The sequence below is a fragment of the Marmota monax genome, unplaced genomic scaffold, assembly GCF_021218885.2.
Source record: "Marmota monax isolate L192 unplaced genomic scaffold, Marmota_monax_Labrador192_F-V1.1 WCK01_AAM20220418_F8-fsc00632, whole genome shotgun sequence".
Taxonomy (NCBI): Eukaryota; Metazoa; Chordata; class Mammalia; order Rodentia; family Sciuridae; genus Marmota; species Marmota monax.
In genome coordinates, this window is record NW_026694799.1 from 144,792 (window position 1) to 160,368 (window position 15,577).

At 44.1% G+C, this 15,577-nt stretch overlaps 1 protein-coding gene across 2 annotated transcripts; it reads right to left on the reverse strand.

Moving 5' to 3' along the window:
• Positions 1–477: 477 nt before the first annotated feature.
• On the reverse strand, positions 478–14,904 carry LOC124080051 (butyrophilin subfamily 1 member A1-like). 2 transcript variants are annotated; one of them, XM_046425887.2, is made up of 10 exons: positions 14,537–14,904; positions 13,209–13,291; positions 11,187–11,534; positions 8,118–8,399; positions 7,810–8,010; positions 7,517–7,537; positions 7,397–7,423; positions 6,236–6,262; positions 1,904–1,930; positions 478–1,548 (listed from the first exon to the last, which is right to left on the reverse strand). In XM_046425887.2, the coding sequence occupies exons 2-10, from the start codon at positions 13,279–13,281 to the stop codon at positions 905–907; spliced, it is 1,650 nt and encodes a 549-aa protein (XP_046281843.1). In that variant the 5' UTR covers positions 13,282–13,291; positions 14,537–14,904; the 3' UTR covers positions 478–904. The 2 variants fall into 2 exon arrangements, with proteins under 2 accessions (XP_046281843.1, XP_046281844.1); XM_046425888.2 differs by having other exon boundaries at positions 11,187–11,562.
• Between the last annotated feature and the right edge of the window lie 673 nt (positions 14,905–15,577).

Genomic DNA, 15,577 nt, shown 5'->3' on the forward strand with positions numbered 1-15,577 from the left:
CTGATAGTCCAAATCTGTAAAAATAGAACTGCATACCTTTCTCAACCTCAAGTTTCCTCTGCACACATTCAAATGTAGTAATGTGATCTCAACTTTGTTTGATTTTTTTTAAGACAGGGTACCATTATGTTGCCCAGGTTGATCTCAAATTTACAGGATAAAGTGATCCTCCTCCCTTAGCCTCCACAGTATCTGGGACTATAAGTATGTACTGTTACACCTCTCTGAAATGCTTTTTAATACCAACAAAATGTCTCCTCATAGTTAAATTCCACATTCCCAAAACCAGTTCCAAAACAGTCAATTTTTATCTTCTGTTACGTGAATACAAGACATGAACTCTCATAACCACACATCTGAAGTCTGAACACAGAGCAGGAGTGCATGGGCTCTCTCTAATCCAGCGAGGAGGTCCAAGGAACAGAGTAGAGGAAAGTGTGGCTGTGGAGTCGCTAATCAAGACCTCTGGAGACAAAGCAGGGAGCAGGTCTGATTTTATTGTTCAGTTACCATGTATGTATACTCAAGCAGTACCTAAGCAGATTACAGGCAGCCACCAATGCAATGTCTGCTAACTGTCCTTGCAGCAACCAATTGAGGACTGGGCTGTGGAGCAAGCATAAGGATTGCAACACATGGCCTCACACACAGGGCTATGTCTATGGGGTAAGCGACCTGCTGCTCACACACCTAGTGCGAGGGGAGTGGCCTGCCACTCAGATGCCATTAACATATGCCAGTATGCAGTACTCCATGCACTTGTCCCCACACAGGAGGACAAGTTCACAGAGCCTTCCAAGTCTCATCTCAGGGGATTTTTCCACAGGGAGACTGTAGCCCCAGGAACAGACACAGTGAGGATCATGGACACCAAGTAACTCTATGCAGACAAAATCTTGAAGTGTCAGGGAAGTAATGGAGATTCAGCCTCTGGGGGAGCACCATCAACACCACAGCCTGAGCAGAACACCTCCTTTGGGGTGCTCAGGGTCTCCTCCAAAGGAGGAAAATTGTTAAGGAGTACAGGGAGCGCTTCAGAGCCACTTGCCATGGAGCACATGGTCATGGACACATCTCCATACTCAAACATAAAGTATGGAAAGAGAGTTCCAGAGAAGGAAGCTGGAAGGAAAGAGAAAATGTGGGACCCATCAATCATGTTATAGAAGGAGACATCCCCTTCACTGTAGTCCAGGAAAACACCCACCCTGCAGGGATCCTGCCTAGGAGATAACCAAGTCACATGATCAGTCCAGGAAAAATATCTATTGTTAAACTTCCCCATGACCCAAAAACCCCTATCTGGTAATTCCATGTATGGGCCTGTTCTCTTTGAATCTTTCCTACAGACTCCTAGAGTCCACTTGCTATGGGATTTATTCTCTATCTCCACTTCCCAGTAACATCTTCCTGATGTGATGCCCTCAAGACCCAACACACTGCATTTTGCATTAAGGTCCCCAGAGTGGTCCTTCCAGGTCAGATACTTCCTTTCATGAGAGACACACAGCTTGGGGTGAGCAGAGTCTGGATCCAGAGTGACAGGCCCTGTTGAGAGAGTTATCAATCATGCAAGGTCCTACCCTGCCCCAAGACAAAGAACACAGCCACCCACCATCTCACAGCCACAGAGCTGCCTGAGCTGAGGAGGAGATAAGCCTCCTGAGATAAGAGTCCTATAACTCAAACCCATGTTCTCAACCAGGAGAAGGAACCAGAAGGCTGATTTTATGGGTAGACTTGTGACAGGACCCTGGAGAACCAGTACCAGTTTTGTGACCATCACTTCTGCCACAGCAACAACATTGGTGATGCCAGCACCTGAATCACCACAGAGAACTTAAGGAAAATCCAGAAGCCATGAGGACAACATAAGGAACATCTAGAACACCCAGTCACTCACAAGCTTGGAACTGCTCCTTCCGCCAATCTACGAGAGAACACAGACCTCATATCAGGGATTTGCAGAGTCTCAACACATCAGGGTCAGCACCCAGTCTTCTGAAACACAGCAATGTGGGAGGAAGAAGGGAAAAGCTGTGTGAAAACATTCAGCTGCTGTATTTATTTCTTATACACACACACACACACACACACACACACACACCACTCACACATCCTGCTGCAGACTTCCCAAGAAGACTAAGCCAGCAGCATAGCATGGTTTTGACCTTGTTTTTGGATCGAAATGCTGAATATCAATCTGAAAGTTCACTCTTCAGATTTAGCTACCAAATAATGCTTTCTCAAGACACAGAAACACAACCATCCTGAAAACTAAGTTATTTGAGATATAATTGAGTTTATCATAATTTCCAAGACCTCCTTCTACTATAAAGAACTGACTGTGCTGAACTTATAAAGTTAACTCCAAGCCATGGGTAGAGAATTAAATCTAGCTTAGCTGAACCTGGAGGATGACTATAAGTCATGAGTGCAGGGAACTCAGAGAAATTTTTCCCAGTTAGGTGGTAATGGTGAGGGTTTTAGGATGGCAGAGAAAAAGTTCGAGGCTGAATAAAATACACCCAGAGAGAGGTCAACACTACTGACTTTTGTTCCACTTTTCAAAGAACAATTGGAGCAAAAACATCCTTACAGACATGGGAGAACCCCAAAATATGAGACCTAATCATCTGCCTCACACAAGAATTCCCTGAAGAGATTGAAAACTTCAAGCTATGATAGAATCCATATCCTAAACTCCAGAAATTTTGAATATGTTGAACACATGACTAGGCAACTTTACCATTGTGATTAAGATTCAGGTTCTTGAACAGAGGAAATTATTCTGGATTCTCTGGGTCAGTCCAAACTAATCACATGAACCCTTGAAAACAGAGACTATTCTTGGCTGTGGTCAGAGAAGCAGACAGAATCACAGAAACAAGGTCAAAACCATGCTGTGCTGCTGGCTTTTAATATGGAAGAACAGGCCCCTAAACAAAGGAATACAGATGGCCTCTAAAAACTGCATAAGACAACAGCCTCCAGAAAGGAACACAGCCTTGTCCACACCTTCTTGGACTTCTGACCTGCAAACATGTAAGATAATATATTTCTGCTGGCTTCAAACAATAAGTTTGTAGAAATTTGACAGCAGAAAGAAAACTAATATGCCCACATAGGTGACACACCCATGTGGAACAAAGCACTGGCAGAGAAATGTGCTTGCAGAAAGCATGAAACTCCCTGTCTCCTGCACACAGGAAGCTGAGGACCCAGAAAATCTCACATGCTATGCTATATGGTGAAAGTCAGGTGCCCAGTGAGCCAGTGAACCAGTGATGGTCTGAAGTTCAGCAGAAAAAGCCCACTGGCAACCTGGAATAAATGACCCAGAAACTGGACTTTACCTCAGGGTCAAGGGAAGGGGGAACAAGGAATGAGATGAGACCTGTTCTTCATCAGCAGACACCAAACCAAGGGTCTTATGAACAAGTTCAGACTAGCCTCCTTATGGTGAGGACCTGAAATAACTAAGAGAAAACACATGGTCCTTCTTCCCTCACTGTCCCAAGGCCACATAAGTCTTCTCCAACCTTATTGACCAAAGCAAAATCTACACATGTCATATACTCCAAAATGCCTTCAACTGGAAAGCTTTTGCCTCCAACAGGGCAAAGCCTCAGGATCAATTAGTATATTTAAAATACTAACTAGGGCTGGGTTGCAGCTTAGTGGCAGAGCACTTGCCTAGAATGTGTGAGACACTGGATTCAATTCTCAGTACCACATATTATTGAATAAAATAAAGGTCCATTGGCAACTAAATTAAAAAAAATTAAGTACTAACTAAACAACATTTTTTTCTTTCTTAATGATTTTTGTTTAAATATGTATTCCAAATTTCCACTAATACAGGTTTAATCAGATACATTGGTTTGTCCACTTTTGTTGAGTTGCTGGATAGAAACTAAAATGTATGAAATGGCTGAGCAGACCCAGAAGACTCTTGGAGAAAAGTGAACTTTGCTCATTTTTCACTAAGATATTAGTTGGTATCCAATTATAATGTTCTACATTATAACCCAGAGAAGTTATCAAAGAAGAAAAGGGAGGATAAGGAAGCAGAGGGAAGATAAAAGGTGAAGAAGAGAAAGAAAAAAAAAACTTTTGAGACTTTCCAATGTGTCAAGTACTATGTTATGCACCTTAATACACTCTTCACATAATTTCCCAAAAAATATTAATTTTTAACTCATTGTTACAATTTCATGAATGAGATAAGATCAGACATTTGTCCACCTCACACTGTGAACCTGTCAATATGAAAGTGTGGACTGTAGTACAGTAATGGTGTTTGTTCTTACAAAATAAAAGAATATGTAAGTTATACATGAAAACATATACACATTAATTCAGCAGAGAATGGGGAGGTGGTAAAAAAGACTATTTGATCCTTCTTTTTTAATAAACATGTTCCCTAGAAAATTGTTAAGTTTCTCAAAGATGTTCCTCATCCATATGATCCCAAAGCCTTCATGACTAAACTATGGCTTAACTCATGCCATGGCTCACCCTTCTCTATCTTTCACAGTCTATATCCCTGATGTGAAAAAGAAGCATCCAGCGGAGAAAAAGGGCATATTATACAATTCAGATGATACAAGTCCTAAACTCACCCCCAGAGTCCTCTGGATAATCTTTCATTGCTTTGGAAACTGCCTTAGCATATGCCTGTCCTAACTGCTACTGGAAGGTTCAGGTGGTCTCTTTATCACAGGCAAACTCAATGAGATGATTACTTAGAAGAGGCTTAATGGAATTCACAAACCACACACACACACACACACACACACACACACACGTACACACTCACAAACAAACACACCAAGTTTTTACTGAAATCTCTAGAAGATATATTAAGGAGTTGGTTACATTTCATGCACACAAAAAACTTGCAAATCTTCACAATTCAAACTACCTTGGATGTTTTACAGCTCTCACAGCTTCAGGACACCCCAAATTGTGTGAATCTTGGGCACTCTACTTTCCTTCTCATCTCCTCTCTCCTCCCATCTCATTCTTTCTTCTATGATTTGTTCAACACCCTTTCTCAGGTAAACAATTTTAAACTCTACAGGTTCCTCCTTTAATGATCTTAACACATTTTTTTAAAAAATCAAACACCAAGCCCAACAGACAAAGAAAAATTATCTTACAAGCAGAAAAATTTGTTGTGAACATTATAACGTGCATTTTGTTCCTGTAACACAAACACAAACACAGAGTGTTGCATATTTTTTCAAGTGGTTCACAGACCCCCTAAGCACACTGAACCCCAAGTTCAGAAGACCAGAAATTCATTTATCAGCAACCAAGGTGCTTAGAAGAAATCCAGCTAGGACAGTGAGTTAGAGTATGAGGGGGCTGAGAGAAGACCAATATCCAGAGGACCAGGAAGAAAAAGAAAACCAAACATCGACACAAAAGGGTAGGAATATTGGGTAAAGAGAATACAGAACCAAGGCCCCACATTAGGAAGATGTAAGTCCTAAGCAATCAAATATGATTTCTGAAATTTCATGGAGATCATCAATTCCTGTCCACAGTTCCAACCCTGCTCCATCCAAGCTCTCCTCACAACTGAACTCTCCATTGTCACTGCACCACCAACAAATACCAGTTGAACAGGATCTTTTCAGGGGATATAGCTAACCCTACCCTGCAGGGGCGGATGGGCCTAGAGCAGGTTCACTCACAGAATCACATATGAAAAAATAGAATAAAAATTTTAAAAGACATTTTGGAAATTACCAAAAATGAAGAATGATTTAGGGCTGAGGCCATGGCTTAGAAGTAGAGCACTCCCCTAGGATGCATGAGGCACTGGGTTCAATCCTCAGCATTACATAAAAATAAATTAAAAGTATTGTGTCCACCTACATCTAAAAAAAAATGTTTACAAAAAATGAAGAATGGTTCTGTAATTCAATCCCAAGGAGAAGTCCCTGTGGTCTTCCAATGCAAGTTACAATCATTTTTCTCTCCATTTAGGAGAATTTTGCTTTCCTATTGTGAATGGCTTTTTGTTAGTTTTGGCAGGACAGATTAATGTGTGAGGATTATGAAAAAAACAAGAGAAAGTAAAAATGTTTACTGAGAGGGGTGGGAAACAAATTAGAGACAGCAGAGCAGGAAAACCCATCACATACTGGGAGGAGGACACTGATACAGAGGTCAGAGGTGGATCCTGGAGGAGGAGGGCCAAGGAAACATCAGAGTCACTTACCTGCATACAGGGAGGCCTTCCTCCAGGCTGAAAGGGAACACAAGGTAGTGAGACCACAGCTAAAACAAGCCTGCTCATCATGAATGTACCTGCCCTGGCCTCCCCTCCATTCTAAAGATGAGACTATCCACAGGAAGAGAGAGCCAGAAAGAAAGTATGCAGAGTCCACAGTGTGTTGTGGGAAATTCCCTGGACCAGAGATCAAGATGGCTGCTTCTACCACTATCCCACTGCTTCTTCTCTGTGAGAAAACTATCTGCCTTAAAACTCATAAAAATCGTTATCTATCTTTATTCAGTTTTGCTTCTAATGAAAAATATCATAGCATGTGTAAATATATTTTACAGAATAAAATATAAGTCATTCCACAATTATCAAAAGGCACTATTATATCCAAGCTTTTTCTGGGAAAAATATATTTAGAAAGGGGTGGGGATATAGCCCATGGGAGAATGCTTGACTAGCATGCAGGAGGCTACAGATTCACACCACAGCACCACAAGATGAAAAAATAAAATTAAAAAAGACATTTGGGAAATTACCAAAAATGAAGTATGATTTAAAGACAGGAATGTGAGGTGAGTTCTGGGGTAAAAATAGCCAACTTTTCACAGATGAAATATTTCCAGAGAATAAGAACACTATTTCAGGAAGTAATTGGAATACTTAATCATATTTCCAACTGAGGTGAGCAGCCCACTTGGATTAGCACCTTCTGGAGCTAGAGAAAATATAATCACTGGATGGCGAGTTGTTGGGAGATGAACAGAAGGCCACACTCCTAAACTTAATGATTCCATTTACTTATTTAGATCATTTATTCAAATCTTAGTTTCTGCCTTTAAACTTTTATGTGAAGACCAATACTGAGATCCATTGAAGGTTAAAAAAAACAATATAATGGGCAAGCCAGGGTTGAAATAAGATGTGGAATACATGACAGACCAGGGGTCACCCTCACACCCAGGTGTCTAAGCTCTAGGTGGAAAACACCAGGCAGATCCAGGGAAGCCCAGGTAGCAGGGTTCTGGCTTCCACTGCCTTCCAATCAGCTTCCCAGGGGTGGGAACCCACATGTCTGTGTCTAGACAGAAACAAGAAGAGGAGACCCCAGGTTACAGGTACGATGAGGAAAAAGGAAATTCCCGGACAGTCACTTACCAGAAAGATAAGCAGTTTTCCTCTGATCTGAAAAACAACACAAAAAATGGGGGAACTAGGAAAAAGAATGTCTTCTACAAAGGAAACATAAAAAAATTCAGGAAGGAAAGTAGAACTTACTGAGATTTGCCTGGAGATCATCTGAAAGAAAATGGAAAAGAGTGTGAAACCCCCTCCCCAGAGAAAAAAAAGACTGTGTGGCTGGACAACCCCAGAATAAACACTTTGATACTAGAATTTCTACCTACACACCCACCCAACCCCACTGACTCTAGCTGTCCTCTCTGATCTCCTCAGTCACCTCTTCTGGACACTGGGCCTTGGATATCCCTAGAGAGCTGAACCCCAGGGACTCTGTTCCCTGTCAGCTGTCCCACTCACCACAGGTCCGCACTTGCCCTGTGTGGTCTTACCAATGGCCTTCAGCACCTCTTCCTTTGCCTGATGTTCCTCCTCCTTAAGCCGCTGCAGATGCTCCTTTTCTTGCCCCACCTGCATCCTTCTGGAATGTTCGTTTCTGATAAAATAGCTAGCCCCCAAGATTAGGAGCCCCAGCACAGTCAGGATCACAGCAAATGATGGCTTCCAGGGAGAAGCCTGAGGGAAGAAGGGCTCTGTGGCCCAGGCAGACAGCAGGTCAGGGGCACACCCAGGAGACCAGCACACTCAGAGAGGCCAGCCCCTCCCCAGAGCTCTGCTGGGAGTGGGAAGCAGCACTGACCTGGGATGTAAATAGCCATGGCCTTCTCCTGGCCCAGGACAGGGTTGAAGACAGAGCAGGTCACATTCCCCACAGAACTGTCTCTCACCACCAGAGTGGCCTCCACACTAAACAGCTCCTCAGTGTCTTGGGTGTGGGCCTCAGAAAGCGCTGGGAACTTGTTTCCACTGAGGTCTATCCACTGCACCTGGGGCTTTGGGAACCATCTTGAGACTTTGCACACCACACGCACTCCATCCTCTTCTGGCCCTTCTATGTGCACTTGGGGGTCAGAGCCCATCCCTGTGGGAAGGAAGCTGTGGAGCTCCAGAGGCCTCCTTGGGCCCTGAGACCCCAGAGTTGCCTACATATTATACAACATCGGGGAGAAGCTTTCATGTTGAATTCTGGGAGTTCTAGGGGTAAGATCCCTTACCAGAGGGAATAAAAGGAAGGAGCACAGGGACCCACACAGGGCAGTGGGCTCTTATCCCCAACTGTGAGGCTCAGAGCAAACAGGAATAATTTGGTCCCACACTCCCTCCTTGAATCTCAGTCTTCTCACCTCACACACTCTCCTAGGACATCTGCCTCTCTGTGTATATCATGTACAAAGTTGTATTGAGTGACCACCTTGTCTCCTGAATTCTTTTCCCCTATACTTATGTTCCCATGAGTTATCTTTACCAGGTTTCCTCACATACACTTCAAACTCAAAGCTCCACTATTGAATTCACAAATTTGCACCAATTGTGATAAAAATGATTATTAAAATATCCCAAATATTTCATCCTTCTTTATAGACAGTTCTCCCACTTCCACAGACTTTTTACTGCCTTTGCCTTATGCCTCTGGGCCCAGTCATAGGATTTGACTTCACCAAGGAAAAATTAGCTATTGTGATTTGTGCAGAGGTTTCAAAACCACTTGCACCTTGATTTTACCCTCTGCCATTTCCACAGGAGGACAATCCTGGGCTACCCAGTGGAGGATGAACTCATGTAACATTGCTTGGTCAAACAGATACGGCTGCCCTAGGTCAGCCACATGACCACCTGAAAAATGAACACACCCAAATAAGGTGCATGTGGTGAACTTTTCAACTTACTGTAAGAACAAACAAAAATTAAAAGTAAAAACTTAATTCTCCCTGTTGAATAAAAGAAGATACTCTTCCTTTTTCTTATACCATTTTCTTTAGGAAACTACAATTACAAATAGGCACTTTCTCCACTTTTGAAATGTTTATACATGATTTTGAAAACTGATTAGTTTTTATGTCAACTTTGTGGCTCAGGAATGCCTTTCTCAAGGACCTGGGAAACATTTCTTCGAAATGTAAATATCCAGGAAGATAGCAACCCTTTGCCGCCTTCTCTGTGGAAAGGTAGTACCCTACATTATTTGGGCATATTGCTCCAAGTTGTAAAACTACCTGCTGTCATAAAACTGGAGAAGTTTATTTTTCTTTCAGATAAAGCCTATGACACGGCTCATTACCTAAATGCCAAGTAAATTTAGAATAAGTTACGTGAAATAAATACTGTTTTAGCCCTCTTAGATGAGGATTAGTTGTGGTTCATCTTCAAAACAGATATTCAAGAGATTATATATGCTTCACTATAAAAAAGAAAGATGAAAGTCATTTCTGTTTGTGTAATCCCTTTTCAGATCAACCATGATACGTATCATATTCTAGTTTGATGTTTATTCAGTAATAAAGTGTTTTATCCTAGCATGGAAGATTTTCTTTTAATTATGTTTCTGAAACACGACCAAAAATTTATGAGGACACCCAGGTGATGTTAGGCAAGTTCAACCCCAATTAGTTGAACTGATTCAGTGCTTGATATAAATACATTTTTATTGCCAGATGCACCTGAGATTGTGGCTGTTTGTTACACAGCATTATCAGAGCAGTAGAATTGAGACATATTTATCAATAGTCCTGCCATGAGACAACAAATAGTTCAAATAAAACCATGAAAGTCTCTGAAGTCTTCTCTTCCCCTTCCAAACTTTGTGACCACAAATCTACCCAGTTGACTCTAGTTTCTAAACCTGTCTGACCCCTCCTCTCCCACCCCACTGCCATGCCTCAGGTCAGGCACTCATTCTCTCCACACCATAACTGCACTCCATGCCTCCTTCTTGCTCACCTCCCATCCATCCATTCACAGCTGCCAACATGAGCTTTCCCAGCATGGCTCTGTTTAGGATTCCCCCTACTCTGCATCCAAACTCCATAACACAGCACACAAAGCCTTTACTGACCTGGTAACTGCCTTCCTCTCCAAAAGTTCTCTCCAAACTCTACCATCTGAGCCCCTCAGGGCTCAAGAATGCAAGTAGCCACAATCACCATGTTGTATGCCCTCTGTTTTTTCACCTTCCAGCCCAACAACATCCAGGGCTCTTGTGCCAGCCAAGGTGTCCACTCCTAATGACCTCATCCTGACACCTGTGAGTGGTGTTAATACAGAACCATCTCTTTATTCCACTATTACCACTTCTTACCATCCTCCCCCTCACTTCTCCTACCAACCATGATGGCCTCCTTATGCACAGAAAAATCAACCATGATCCTAACTCAAAGGTTTCATAACCCGTGCTCCCTCTGCATTAAACTCTGGCCACTCAGATATCCACCTGGCTAAATACCTACTTCTTTTGAGCCTTGCTCAGACTGTCAATAAGGCTCTGCCTGAGCCCCTATGTAACACTGAAGCTTGTCCCAACTTCCCAGCCCACACCTTGTACCCCTCTCCTAGTTCTACTTGGTCTTTTGAACTAAGCATTTCTCACCTTGTAACATGTTGTACTGAATGATTTATTATGATTTTTCTTCCTTTGTCTATAGAAGGTGACCTCATCATCTCTGGGTTCTCTCTTACACTGATATATGTCTGGTGCACAAAACAAGTCCCCACATATTGTAGATGTTCCATAACTATTGTTTGTATTGAATCAATGAATAAGTCAGTCTTTCTTCATTTGACTATAAAGTGTGAGGCTAAATTACATGATCCCTGATATTCCCTCCAAACACAGTAATACCAAGGTCTTTAGAATAGAGATCAAGTAACTAACCTGCCACCTTCAGTTCCAAATCAGCCTCTTCATAGAAACCTGCCTTTCTGAAGAAGCAGGTGTACATTCCATTGTCAGAAACCTGGACCTTGTGGATGTGCACAGCAGCCTGCCCCTGGGTGAGGAGGTTGCTCACCAGTGAGGTCCGCCCTCTGTACTCAGCCATCTGCTCCTCAATCTGGTCCTGTTGGTTCCAGTTGATGAACACTGCTTGTGAGAATGTGGAGCGGAACCACCCCAGTTCCATGTTCTCTGCATTCATGGCTGGGACTAGAGTGCAGGGCAGTATGGCATCCTCACCCAGCACTGCTACAATGGGGTGTTGAGGGCCAACAACTTTGAACTGCTCTGTGGATAGAGACATGGGGGGAGAAAGCTAGAGAGACACAGACCAAAAAAAAAAAAAAAAAAAAGAGAACACATACCATCAGGCAGAAAGGCCACAAAAGCTGGGGCAGGGGCCACAGGAGATGACCAAGAGGTCTGATGGATATGGAAGACATATTCTGACCATATTATGTGGCCCAGAAATGATGTCAAAGACACTCCCTCATTGACCTGTCTCCTGGTCCCAGGCCCTTCGATGAAGAAATTTCTAATGCAGTGGTTCTCAAAATTTCATGCACCTGAATCACTAGGATGCCTTATAGAGCATATATTACTGGACTCCATTCCAATAGCATCTCATTCAGTACATCTGCAGTGAGCCAAAAAATGTGCATTTGTTAGGAGTTCCCAGGGTGGTCCAGGGAGCACATCTTGGGAACCCCAGGTCTAACTTGCCCTGTCTCAGGACAAACCTGAAAACAGACAAAGGGCACACCTTTTGCTCATTCAGCCACATCCAGGAATTTCCCCTCTTACAATTCTAAATTTTTTACTTCAGTCCATAATTTTCAACTTCATTGAAGGTGTAGAGAAATATACATGCACTTTAAAACAGAGTCAAATGCTTCTTGCTGCTGTGAAAATCCTACTCTCATCATTCACAGAAACCCCCATCACTGCATGTTCAAGAAGCAAGTTCACCTCACTCTTCACCCCATTGGTGCTCTTGGTCTTCTGAGGCTACCACATGACTCCTAGGCAGGACATACTGCAATGGGCCTCCAAAGAGCTATTCTCAAACACTGTGCCACTCCACTCTAGTCTCAGAAACCACTAAATCTCAACTGGAGAATGACTACAATTCCTGACCTCAGTGATCCATTTAACAGGTGAGATATTCACGTTGCTGCTCTGCTCCAAGCCTCCACATGGCTCCCCACTTCTCCTCAGCCCACACAAGGTGGACCCTCCTTGCCAAGACCCCTCTGAACTCACCTGCTGCTTCTCTCTCCATGGGCTCTAGTCCAGCAACACTGGCCTCTGAGCTTACTCACCCCTCAGCACACTGCCAGCTCTGCACAGGCTCCTCCCCCTGCAGGAACCCTCCTTCCAAACGGTCCTACAGCTCACTCCTCCTTCTCCAGGGTTATGTTCCCATCTACACACCACCTCACTGAACACTGCTGCCTCGCACACCTGCCTCCCATGCCCCTGACTGCCCACACCCTGCCCTGCTGCATTTCCCATCACAGTCATCTCCTCCAACACACTTAGGCCTCTATGCCAAGGAGCATTTATTACTAACTCTCTCCTGCTAGAAGGTAAACTTATTAACAGAAATTCTGTCTGATTCTTTCATAGAATAGCACCTAACACAGTCAACATTTGAATATTTGAGGAATAAAATTAATGAATGAATAATGCTTGCAGCACCAAAAAAAAGGCAAGAAAAAAAGTGAAGGAAGATGAATTTTCAAATGTTTTTCAATCTTAATTTTTTGAGAGAGAGAGAGAGAGAATTTTAATATTTATTTTTTTAGTTTTTGGAGACACGACATCTTTGTTTGTATGTGGGGCTAAGGATCGAACCCAGGCCGCACGCATGCCAGGCAAGCTTGCTACCGCTTGAGCCACATCCTCAGCCCTCTATCTTAATTTTTAAAACCACAAAAGAATACAGATGGGGACACTCACCTGTGGACAGCTGGACAAGGAGAAGCAGGGAAGCGAGACAGCAGAGCAAGGAGCGACTGCAGCGCCCTTCCATATCTTTAGAGCTGGGGAGAGAGATGGGGATGAGGGCCGAGACCTGCAGGCAGGAGGCAGGTCCAGCCCAGAGCTCCAGCACCTCAGCATAGAGAGCAGGGCTCAGGGCTGGACAGCAGTCCCCTGCTGGAGCAAAGCATTTCCTACTGGCACATCATACCAACAGGGTGCTGGGCCTCCCACAACCCTGACACTGACAAACAGCTGAGCCCAGAGTCCTTCCAGCTCTTCTGGGAAGACTGTGGGACCAGGAAAGCTTTAGAGTTACCTGGTAAGAAACTGTTCTTTTTTTTCCCCCCCAACCACCCGGCAGCTCTGCTGGGCCCAGAACACCAGGCTCTTCCTTTCCCTGTACCTGGAACTCTGTGATAAAAGCCATTCCTCTATCTCTCTGTTATTCACCCACCACTCATGACCCCCCAGAAAGGAGGTCCCAGGATCAGGGAGAACATGATCCCCCAGGGAGAACATCCAGCTCCTGCTTGCCTCTTGTTCTGCCCTCTATTATGCCCAGGTTTGGCCTGGGAAGTGTCATTGACAGACACATCCTCAAGGAGGCTGTGGTGCCCATCACAGGAGCCCAGAACCCTGTTCTGCCTTTTAGATGTGGAGTTCCCCTAAACCTAAATCTCAGCCCACTCCCTTCCACTGTGGGCTCAGGACATGGCACTGCATTTGGCAGGTACCAAGCACTTCCCCACCAACAGGTTTGTCCTTGCCTTCTTTTTCTTTGAGAAAGTTTTTTGCCTAAGAAGTAAGACACCTATCTGGAGACAGAGCATAGAGATAATGAGTGTTGGTGAGAGAAAAGTCCCCCAAACCACCTACTGTTTGGAAGGAAGAGGGAGAAGGCAATCTGTGGTATCAGGAAGAACGAATTCTGGGACCCAACCTCTAAGCTTCCATCCAGACTCAGCCACTCTCTCCATGAACTTATTGACCTCAGTTTCCTTTGTCTGTCTGATGGGCATAGTCACAACATCTACCTCCCAAGTTGGTAATAAAAATGATGTGAATTTATAGTCGCTACATGTAATTAGAACAGAGCCTGGTCTGAGAAAATGTTACAGAAACCACTAAAAAAAATGAATACAGGAACAACCCTCATTAGCTTCTCCTGGATCTTCCTACAACAAGACTATTCCACCTGCCCACCCCCACTACCTCTGGCACCACTTCATTCCATCCTGCTTCCTGCCACCAGCTTCTCCCTGGTTTCCTCCTCTTAGGGAACAGATGCCTTCATATCAACTTACCTGTTTTTTCTTTCTCCCACCTATGAAAGGCTGTGACTTCCTGGAGAGTCTCTATACACAGCAGCTGGAGAAATTTCAGAGTCACAAGAACCCCATCAGACCCCAAATTTGCCCTCAGAATTTGCACCTGCCAAGCTGCTCTCAGAGCCCAAATCTCTGCCTCTGAGTCCAATGCTGGGGGCTCAAATTCCTCAATTCCAAGATGTAGTTGGTCCAAGAAGGGGAGAAAAAGCAGTGCCTGTCATAAGTTGCTGTAATCTCTGTAGAGTCTCTGACATGGAGACCCCACTAAGCCCTCCCAGTCAGAGGAGCAACCCTCTCTGGCTCCTTTCCACCATCTAAAGCAAAAGCTTACAAAAGGAGCCTGAGCAGAGTGTGCCCTGCCCTCTGGACATTGCTCCCTTTACCAGGAAGAAGGCAGCATGAGCAGAGCAGCAAAAATAAGGTGCCCAAAATTTTCCTGGAACACTGAAAAAACACCCCACAATGCCACCACCAATCCCTGCCCAAAGGGCAGACTCTCTGAGGCCTAGAGATGTCAGCAAAATCTTACAGAAAGAAAAAAACAAAATTATATTGAATCCCTACTAAGTATCAAGAACTGTGCTACATAAATTTTACTTATGGGTCTCATTATCACAACTGCAGAGATAAAGCCATGAGCCCTGCCATCTGGTAACATCAATCTAGTAACTTCCTAGAGGAAGAGAGGCTAGCTGTGCCAGGAGACTGCCTCCCACCACCACATCTCCAGCCCAGCCCAGCCCCTGCCCCAGGTAACTCAAGTGAGCAAGATCCTGAAAGGGACCTTGGACTCTCAGTTGCCTCAGTTACAGGGCCAGAAAGCTTATCTCACCCTGACCTGAGCATTCTCCCTCCCAAGGTGCACTTTGCCTTCCATTTGAGGAGGAGGGGGTGGAAGTGGTGACAAAGTGCAGGTCAGGGCTCCTTAAAGAAAACTGATAGAATCCTTGAACAGCACTGGCAGGGGACACCGAACCTCAGCACTGTCCTCTTCCAGCTCATCATGATCACCGTTCA